We start from the raw sequence: 10,821 nt of genomic DNA on the forward strand, positions 1-10,821 counted from the left end.
ATAGATGGGCCCAAGTTTGATCAAGCAGGCTTTGAGTCAGCAGTATATTATCCAGCTGCAAGCCAGAGCTGAATTACCATGCTAACCAAGAGATAAGCCCAAGATAATACATCCAAAGTCTTAGCATGGCTTATTAGCTTGAGGGCAGTACAACGCTAATCCCAGCTTTGCAGCCCTTGTTTCAGAACTGGCTTGCATCCTACCAGAATGCAGGCAGTGTGAATTTGTGACTGTCCATAAAAGTACGCAAATCCAAGCAGAAGAGACTATCCATGTGTTTTATAAATGCAAAGAAATAGTACTAACGTGTAGGAAACAGGGAGATAACATGACTGTAGCGAACAACTGGTAGTTTTGTTAATTTCATACTTTGGATTTTAATTGTGGTTAGAAAGAGATAAGGGGGGGCAGGAATAAGAAACTTAAACAAGCAAAAAGCTAGAAAGGAAAGGGAAAGGAAATCCCAGCTGACCAGCAAGCTTCAAGGCAGACATGAATAATAATGTGGAACCTGAAGGAGTACAAATTAGAAGCTGTATGTATGGTAGGAGATAGATTTTTCCCAATGAAATATGGCCAAACGGTAGAATCCACATATATATTTCTGAAATAAGTCGACTATTAGTCCATGAAAACTGAAAACCTGTTTGGTAATTGCCTGGGTTTGATTTGAAACTATGCAATCAAAGTATCTATACAAGATGAAAAGCAGTCACCACCCTTCTGGCATAGGGGTGGAGAAAAACGTGATGGAGGGCTTAGAAATTAGGATAGTAGCGTCAGAAGAAACGACTAAGGAGGACATTAGTGGAATGAGAGCTTGGGAAATCAAGCTATGTAGGTACAGGAATACACCTACTACAGTGAGAATCTCAGCTTAACCTCCAAACTTTACAATAAAGTCTTACTAAGCATGTTAAAAATGCTTAGGTTTTTTCATAGACTTATCAATTTGCCATATTTTAACAGGGACAGGAAAAGAAACATCTTTGTGACAACTTCCACAAACGTGTACAAAATTTCAGATCTCTGCTACAAAGACTTGAGGCACAAGTGCTACAATTAAGCATCTGAAAGATATTTTTCTTTGGAGTGAGCCAGTGCCTTTTCATTAATCTCATTTTCTGTCATTTTAACAGAATTGGTTTTAGGTCAGATTTTCTAAACACTCAAGGCTGAGGCAGACACCTGCTGTGTAAAACATTGGTTAAAGGTACTTAGGCTTTAGGTTTGTCGCATATTATTAACAGAAGAGAAGTATGAGGTGACTGTTCTACATTTAGATACCTACACCAGCTGTTCAGAACAGTAATGAATTAGTGCTTAAGCAAAGTATATAAATCCAGCATATTTTGAACACAAATTCTGATTACATTTATGTGATGCATAAAGCCCAAATATGAGGGCTGAAGAGAAAAAGCAAAGCTGCTAAAAAAGCATAAAAAATGGGAAAAAGAAAGTTGTCTTAGTGGAGTCTTAACATAAGGCCAGAATATAAATAAATAACAAACATGTCAAATTGATGTCGGTTAAAAATAACATATACATGAATGAACAGATGAAAAACAAATAAGATTTAGCCTTACCGTACAGATCGGTCATCGCTGCCTGTGACTGCTAAAGGCTTCTTTGGGTGGACCGCCAGGGCCCAGAGCTCCCCTTCACAGTGACCCTGCATAATCAGCATAGGTTTATCTCTCTCTCTTACTAGCACCTCAAATATTTCACTGTCCTGTGTCCCTGCTAAAAGTCTGTCCGCTTTCCAACAGACACTTCGGATGGACAAACCTGACAGGGAACAGAATAATTAGAGATTAATGGGAATGATGAGACAAAGGGATAGCACCATGAAGATAATTAAGACTTCAAGAATTCATTTATAACAACTGTTGTTTGGACACTGAAGTCTTATAATACATCACAGCTGACAGAAATCTCAAAACATTTCTGTTAAATTATCACCATTTGACAGAAAAAGAGAAGGCTCAACCCTGGGAAAACGCTGAATGCCTAACATTGCTGCTGCCAGTTTCTTGAGGGATCAAGCTCTTATGATTTGTGTACAACTTGCCAATTTACTTCAAAAAACAATACAATTTCACATGATTTAAAGATCTAAATTTTTGATTAGGCAAGGTTTCTGTGACTAAAGCTGGCTTTATTCCTTTTTTCAGTATTTTACTTTTTTGCATATTTAAATAAAATGTTGAATAAAATTTCAAAGATGAATTTAAATGGTTTGTGCCCACGTTATCACAAATCTCCACTTTAGTCCCAACTGATTATTACAAAAAAAAAACCAACAAAACAAACAAAACCAAACCAAAAATCTCTAAACCAACAGAATCTTGCTTTGCATAACTTTTAGAGAGCTTGATCTTATTCCACAAATTTTATCCTAATTTTGCAGCTGGAATTTTACTAACCGCAAGCTTAAATACACCCTCTTAGCAGGCTGAGCAATTTGATAGCATTTTCTGGTTGACTGCCTACAGCATTTGTATTTTCTATTCCAGTATATGAAAATCAAAGTTTGGATAATGGTCTAGATGCTGCAAGATGTGAATGAATTAAGAAAAGTACGTCACGTAGTCAAGGTCAAACACGTCACAATTTCTACATCTTTTGGGGACCAAATACACAATGCAATCAACTACTGGTCACATAAACAAAATATATTGTAGGCATTTTTTGTCATCTCTTGACAAGGGCAAATTAATCTTCATTTATTATTTTGTCCATTTCCAGTACCTTTTAATTTTGATAATGCCATTTTATGATGTAGCTAGATTTGTACTGAAGCTTTGACTTACATCTCCTTGATAAACATCAAAGGTCACATGAGGAATGAAGTTCAGATGTTAAGTGGAACATGGGCATTGTTAAGCTTTAGAGCACAAAGTACATCTTTTGGTGTGGGAAAGGTAATGTTTCCTGTGATGCACTGTGCATAAAGATTAGCTATTGTCAGATTGTTTTTACTAATATACATGGATATTTAAATATAAACGCCAAGTCTATAATTAGATTGTTACTGGTGATGAATTTCATTTAAAAAAATGTTTAGCACTCTTCGGTACAGGATGACTAATGAATGGATATATACAGCAGAGGGGAAAAAGTCTTCCTGGTATCCTAGAAAGACATTTTAACTTCGAAAGCTGGTGCTTTTGCAAACTACTGTGGAAAAAGCAATTGGAAAGGATGGACAGAAGGTCACAGGTAAGCAGGTAAGGCTACCATCGTTGCTTGAAGTTACGTATGTGCTTAAACTAATCAGTGTCATTGACAGAACTGAAAATGTAACAAAATTTCCACAGTCTGTTAGTAGCAAGCACTAAATGGAGGTGACCATCGGTAGATGACATATAAGACAGAAAGAGCAGAAAAGGACAGACATAACAGAAACACAGCAGGTAAGAGTTGTATCACATCAAAAGAACAGAGAGAGAAGAAACTCTGAAAGAGGAAAAAGATAAACATTTTTTTAAATTACGGTGACAGAGTATAAGTGCATGCTTTGATTTTTATGACCTGCAGTCATCCCCAAGGTCCTAATTATTTATAATTGTAGTCAGCCCAGCAGTCCCACCACATTTTTCACAGATACACCATGATGCCTTTTTACTTAGTCCCAGTGATTATGCTTATGGGCACACCAACTTTGACTAAGATTTGATAAAATATTCTAAAAATCTAGAGCGTGTTCAGAGAAGAGCCACAAGGATGGTGAGGGGCCTGGAGAACAAGCCTTATGAGGAGCGGCTGAGGGAACTAGGGTTGTTTAGCCTGGAGAAGAGAAGGCTGAGGGGAGACCTCATCACCACTTACAACTACCTAAAGGGAGGTTGTAGAGAGGTGGGTGCTGGTCTTTTCTCCCAGGTGATGGAGGATAGAACAAGGCGAAACAGCACCAAGCTGTGCCAAGGGAGGTTCAGGTTAGAGATAAGGAGGAAGTTCTTTACTGAGAGGGTTGTCAGAGGCTGGAACAGGCTGCCCAGGGAGGTGGTGGAGTCACCATCCCTGGATGTATTTAAAGAGCGGGTAGACGAGGTACTTAGGGATATGGTTTAGGGAGTAGACAGGAGTGGTTGGACGTGATGATCTCGGAGGTCTTTTCCAACCGAGCGATTCTGTGATTCTGTGATAACAGGCCAAAATATACATAATGCAGAAAGAAAATTCTATCCTTCTTATCGGCCAGTGGTAATTTTAATATGAAAACTAAGTCTAAAAACCTAAGATAAGCAGCAGGGGAACTTAAAACTAACCATTACCAAATTGGCTGCCAAAAGTGTATAAAGCCTACTTCAAACCAGCAAACAGACTGCTACACTCAGTCCAAATGGATGTGTAGAATTCCCTGAAGACTAAGATCATGGTAAGGTGTGCATAATCTCTATGGAGATTATAAATACTCTGAGAGTCTAATCCTAAACTAGAGTGATGACTAAGCTCCTAGGAAGCATGATTAAACTCAACAAATATGATGGTCAAGAATTTAATAACATTCTCTCTATTAAATATGCCAAATGCTGCCATTCCAAATGAACCAAGTGGAGTGCTCAGATGCTCGGCATTTTTGAGTATCAAGTTTCAGAAATCTCAATTAATTAAATGAATTGCAATTAATTAATTAAGTGAAAGATTGCCTAACTTCATTCTCCTATCTTTTTGTCTTTAATTAGTTTTTACATATCTTCTTGTATTTGCATGATGTGGAGCAGCAACTATAAGCAGCCCTCTATTTATACTGTGAAACATGGAAAACTCTTCAGGCTACATCATTGTCAGGGAAAAAAGGGAATACAGATCTCAAAAGTAAATACAGTCATTAAGTAAAAAAATCAGCTGTATGCAGAGACATTTATGCTTCAAATTAAATTATGTCATAATTCATTACCTAGATGTGTGAAAAACCATTAAAGTAATAGCTCATTACCTTTGTATCCTTGTTCAGTCTCCCTGAGATCAATTTTAGTAATTGGTTTGAAATCAGTGTCCCATAACCGAATGCAACCATCTCTCCCTCCAGTGGCAAAACCTTCCTCACAAGAATACATACTAAAAATTCCAGCCTGTTAATCAATAGTATAACAAGTTTTAAAGTTCTTTACAATCCATTTAAACACAAAAAGCAAATGCTTTTGAATAGACTCTTGTTAAAGTCTAGAAACTGCTAGGCAATAAAATGTTGTCCATCCAGAAAGCAAACCAGCAAACACAGGGGAATACCTTTATTTCAAGTGCTCCTACTTCAGTAATTTATGCAGAAGGTTTTGTACAAATAGCAGTGATATGTCCTATTTGCAGAACTTTAAATTTGGTTTAGTTCATATTATTAGAAGGACTACTAAATAAACAAAGGAACACTTAAAATAAATAGTTACCCAGGATAAACAAAAAAGCAAACAAATATTCTTACAGGTGTGGAGATGATTGAGACATTCTTTCATGAATTCAGTTCAGACATCATTTGGAATCTGATAGGAACTGAAAGTGTGTCAATTCATACTCTTTGTTGAAAGACAAGTTTCTATTACAGTTTGAATTTCTTCTTTATTTTTGAAAATACCTCATTATTGATGACTGTGCTGCACTAGATTGGAACATCACACAGAATGCCTGCTGATTCGGTATTTTATTAGGAAAACTTCTCAGTTATGAGACAAGTTGAATGGCATGGAAATTAATACGCTGAAGAGAAGACCACTGTTTTCAAAGTGTCCTTGTTCAATGTCTTAATAAATTAGTATTTCTAATAATTAATTACATAGAGATTAGAAATTGGGCAACAGAATGCTTACTAGCCCTGGCAAACCCCATAGTTTCCTAGGTTGAAACAGAACATATTATATAGAAAGCGAATGCATTTAATAATTCTAACGAATCTAACTAAAATTCTGCAAACAAATTTCTTCAAATATACTACAGAGGTTTATTGTTTGCCAAAGATATTTCCATGTTATTGCAGTTGCACATAAACACAACCTGGCAATTACACGGTAGTTCTGCAGGTAAGATGTCCCACTGATTTCAGTCTGACTGCTTTCATAAATTAAGGATTACTTCTATAAATAGTGATTAGTCTCCTAAATATGATCTAATTTGAAAAGCCACTACAGATCTTGACGGACTGCCAACATAACTGATTTTGGGAGATCAGAAAACACTCTTAAGTTTGCAGTGCTCTTTTAAGAAAGGTTCCAGAAGAAAACTATAGTGACAACAGTTAGATTTCATATCACTCTTCTAAGGAAAAGACTAATTTTCTTCTTTTCCCCCTCTCCTCAAAAACCCATGCTAGAATGCCATTAGCCACAACCATATTCAAAATAAGTGTAGTTCCCAAATATATTTGAAACAAGACATGAAAATCCTACTGTGCTTTTACCACAGCAACAAATAAACAAATTTATTGTATTAGACTGTTTAGAAATCTAACACAATCCTATGCATTCCCCTTCTGTCTGTAATTATAAGTGCTCCATGAAGACAACTGGAGTAAACTGTCTTTGGAATATGGTCAGAGTACAATTCACACATCAGACAGATTTGAACCACATTGAAGCTTTTATGAAGAGTCAGTCTTCAGTGTTGGGTGGTAAAATTCTATTTAGAATAAGATCATTTTGTTACCAACTATTTTAAATAATCTGATCATAACTGAAGCTACTCAATTTGTGAAAGTTTAGATTTAGAAACTTCACTTTAGATTTAGTCTGCTTGGTTAAATCAATGCAATAAATATCAGCCATTCCATCAATATCAGTTTGGCAGTTAGCATCCATTGACAACATAGAAATAAAGAATAAGATTACATGTAAAGTTCTTAATTGATGAACAGTCTTAGGCATTTTTCTGACCTGAAACAAAAGAAAATCTTTGTAGACAGATCTTCAAGAGTTTTTTTCAATTTAATGAACAGTTCATTTCAGAAACTGACATTAAAAACACAACTTACACTATGTGCTCCTTGAATTGTGCGGACTAAGTTTAGCCCTTTCCAAACATAGATGTCTCCATTTAAAGCACCAGAGTACGTGATATCTTCTTTTGCACATGCTAAACAAAGGATAGTTTGGAGATCTCCTGTTTTACCAAATATTCCCCTTTTTGCTGTCAGTGCATTTCCACACAATGTCCAAAACTGTGAAATATAAATGGCACATTAAGAAAAATTTTTGCAGAATTTCTGTTTTTTCATATTGCTGTGCAAATCTCACAGACGTACATCCTTACAGAATGGTGTCTGGATGGACACTTAGATGACTCCTGTAGTCCTATCAGAATGCCCATTACTTCCAAACCCGCCCACTTACCAAGGAAACCCTCAGGCAAATGCAGTCAGCTGAAGAACAAAACAAAATGATCAAACTGTTTGAGAAAGTGAGGCACAATTCTGACTCATTGTTGCTACACTACCCCTTCTCATTATCTCACTCACTTTTATCATGTTTCGTTGCATGATATCTGTCAATATGAATGTACTCAAAGCCAGGAACAACCTGTTTTCCTTGTTTGCAAAACTTACAATATAGCTACAATTCTGAAATAATAAAATACTTGATCTTAAGAACTTATGTGCCTGGAGTAAACATTTCTGCCCTTTTCCAGTGCACTTAAAGAGACACATCCCTCCTCAAATATAGTTACACTGGCTGAGAAACCATCTGTTGGATGGAGACTGCAAATGCTTGTACATGAAACAACTCTGACTACGAGAGTAGTAAGTTCTCTAAGTGTGGAATGGTGACTTTCTTGACTTCTACACAGACACAGTAACATTCTGCAAAAAAGAATGTAAGACTGACTGAGGAAGAGGAAAACAGTCAAGAGAATACAAAGTTTGTTTAAGAAGGGTGTCTTTAGTGGTGGGCTAGAAATAAACTTTTTGAATCAGAGTGCTTTTTAAAAAATAACCAACAACATAATTTTATCAAGCAGAGAGGATAGTTCATGCACTCAGCTTGCCCTCAAGGATCAGATCTTCCAGGGAAGGCAGAGTAAGGGGAATTTCAAACAGATGTGTAAAAGAGGTGCTGAAATATTGAGGCCTGTCAACACTAGGATGTTCTGGGCACATGCAGAAACAGAACAGTGAATCTATGTGGTGCAGCACAGCCCTGAATGGACCTCTCATCAGCTCAGGTCTTCATTAGTAGAGGCATCCATTGCACATTGGAGAGATGCTGCCAGAGATTGGACAGGAATATTGAAGTGTCTGACATAGATGCATAACATCTGTCTCATTCCCACATTATACATTTACATCTTTTCTTCTCTATTTCTAATTCAATCACATTTTCCCTCTTAACATAAACCAATTTATGAGAAGGCAGTGGGAATACTTCCCTCAGGGCTTTCATTCTGTGAGTAAAGCACCTACTCTACTGGTTAGCAGTAGAAGGGCAAGAGAGCAGGTAGCAGTGTTAAGAAATGCGTGAAGGGAGGATCCTGAGCTCAGTGTGAGATTTCTTAGTCTCCTAGGCTTTACCACAGCTTCTAATACCTGCTCAGTCAAACAAGCCAATAAAACTGAAATGCTAAAAGAATAAATGGCACTCCTTCCAAATAACAGTCCCAGTTCTCACAGTGATACAATTAATTTAGAGCTGCTCTTTTCCTTTGTTTCAAGTTAAAGTAATTATCACATTCCCATGGTCTTGTAATGAATGGCAAATACATAGACTGCTGTTCGAGTATCACTGGAGGGGAACATATAATCTGTACCCCTCCACTCTTTCTTTCCTTCATTTGGCATGCCTTTATCTATATGTATTTACTTTGCCAGTTATTATGCATTTCAGGGTAATTATAGCCATTTTAAAGAGAATACAGGTGCCAAACAAAGACAGGTTTTGGAAGACAGCTTGCAGAATACAACAGATGGTATTACTGCTGCCAAAACCACCCACAGTTTGAAAGCAGTGGTGGTTTTAAGGGCACAAGCTTCTCAGTAACCAGAACTAGAGTTATTAACTGGTTTCCTAAACTTCTAGTTAAACCTCTTCCCACCCCAGTCATGTGAAATAATTACCATCTGTTAGGAATGCTTTCGATGAGACAGGAGAAAAATAGAAACCAATAGGGAATATTGGCAAACAGAAGTCTTTTATTCTAAGTTTTTCACAGGCATGAGAATGTTTTATCCTAAACTTACAGTATATATCTGAGGTCATATTTAAATCACCTCCAGAAAAGGTGACTTAGAGGGAGAAAACAGTGGGACACTAGAGTTTTCATCTGTTCATTTCTGCACCTTCTCTGTGGTGGTCCTACAAATGCTGATAGCATGATAGGCCAAATAGCAGTTCATTCAATTAAAACTTATAACTAAGTTCCTCCCATACCTGTTCAGTGACCCTTTGTGATGCCTGATGAGAGTAATCACTAAAGGCTGAGACAATTTTCAAACAATTTAGGTAGAATGAAGGGGGTAGAGAACCCCCAAAATTACAAGTATATAATGATGAAAATTGCACCAAATGATCTTCCTGCCTTGCTTGTTAAGTGCACCTCAGTCACTGCTGAATGTCTAAACCAGCTTCAAACAAAAAGCTTTGCTAGTATGTTCACAGAGTAAAGAAAGAAAAATATAATCTGGTTATATTTAAAGCTTTCATCACATAAGAGGACAAATTTCTTTTGTGACATTTATTTACTTTTTAGCAAGTAAACAACAAAAACTCTTTACCTTTATATGTTTTACTCCACAGCTGACGATTCTATTTGGTTGATATTGATCCCAGGAAATATCAAATATCTGTTAAGAAATACAGTAAGCTGATATTTTAAATTTTACAGTAATTGCATCCAGGCTCAGTTTGCTTTTACCATTTTTTTAGGCATAATTTCTGTGGCAACGTATTACTAAAATTGAAAGAACAGTATTTAGGTAAATTTGGAACTCTTTGTAAGCAAAGATTAAGGCAAATATGCGGTTTTCCTCACATAGTTATGTCAACACATCTCATTTCCACCTTCACGCTACCAATCTATTCCAGCTCCAAGATGTTATTGAATAGGCAGTATTTCCTGTCTCAAATAAAGTGGGTGTAAGCTAATGTTCCTCAAATTTAGGGATGAAAGACTGGTATATTTATCTTTAGTCATTATTTTAGGTAAAAGGTACAGCATCTAATTTAACCCAGTTACCAAAAGATCTCAGTGACAAAATGTGTCAGTATCATTCATCTGACCTAATCTACAGAGCTCAAATTGAATTCTTCATTTTGATTAATGTTGCATTTACATTTATAACAGTATGCATCAACAAATGAAGTATCAGATCCTATATAGCTTACAAGAACCAACTTACAGTGTATTCTATGACTATGGGATTATGCCAAATTAAAAATATTGCATAAAGTTTGGAAACAAGGTTGTATTTTGGCCTAGATTTCCAACAATATGTCATTTTTAGACATTTTACCTCTGGCATTCAACTTTTCAACGTCAAGCTGAAAACCAATGAGGTTACCACAATCATTGGTTACTTCAGGAAATATATGTCTATAGAGAAAGACAACGGGACTTTGCTGCTTTTAGCTCTTCAGCTTTTAAGTATAAATCACAAAAGAATTTCAATCAGCTTACAGGGACATATTATCTTAAGCTTAACCATCATTCATTTTACACACGAGGAACTACTGCCTTCCTACAAAACATTTATCTTCTTTACAAACATCAAGATTTACAGTAGTTCAAGTACTATTTTACTTAAATGTTGTTAGAACACACAGAACATTTCACCTTCAGAAATGTTTTATAACTCCTGCACACTAAATCATCAGAATTTGAGGCCTAATTAGATATGCA

The 10,821-nt window shown here is 36.3% G+C and overlaps 1 protein-coding gene across 1 annotated transcript in view; it reads right to left on the reverse strand.

The window, feature by feature from the left end:
* The window catches only part of EML6 (echinoderm microtubule associated protein like 6), an 80,859-nt gene that overhangs the window by 60,803 nt on the left and 9,235 nt on the right, over positions 1-10,821 (reverse strand). The window contains exons 4-7 of the mRNA XM_010181141.1: positions 9,698-9,766; positions 6,965-7,150; positions 4,943-5,078; positions 1,587-1,788 (exon numbers count right to left, since the gene is read on the reverse strand). Of these exons, the coding sequence (XP_010179443.1) occupies positions 1,587-1,788; positions 4,943-5,078; positions 6,965-7,150; positions 9,698-9,766 (593 nt within the window). The remainder of the gene's footprint in view (positions 1-1,586; positions 1,789-4,942; positions 5,079-6,964; positions 7,151-9,697; positions 9,767-10,821) is intronic.

The sequence above is a fragment of the Mesitornis unicolor genome, unplaced genomic scaffold (assembly GCF_000695765.1).
Source record: "Mesitornis unicolor isolate BGI_N332 unplaced genomic scaffold, ASM69576v1 scaffold39493, whole genome shotgun sequence".
Taxonomy (NCBI): domain Eukaryota; kingdom Metazoa; phylum Chordata; class Aves; order Mesitornithiformes; family Mesitornithidae; genus Mesitornis; species Mesitornis unicolor.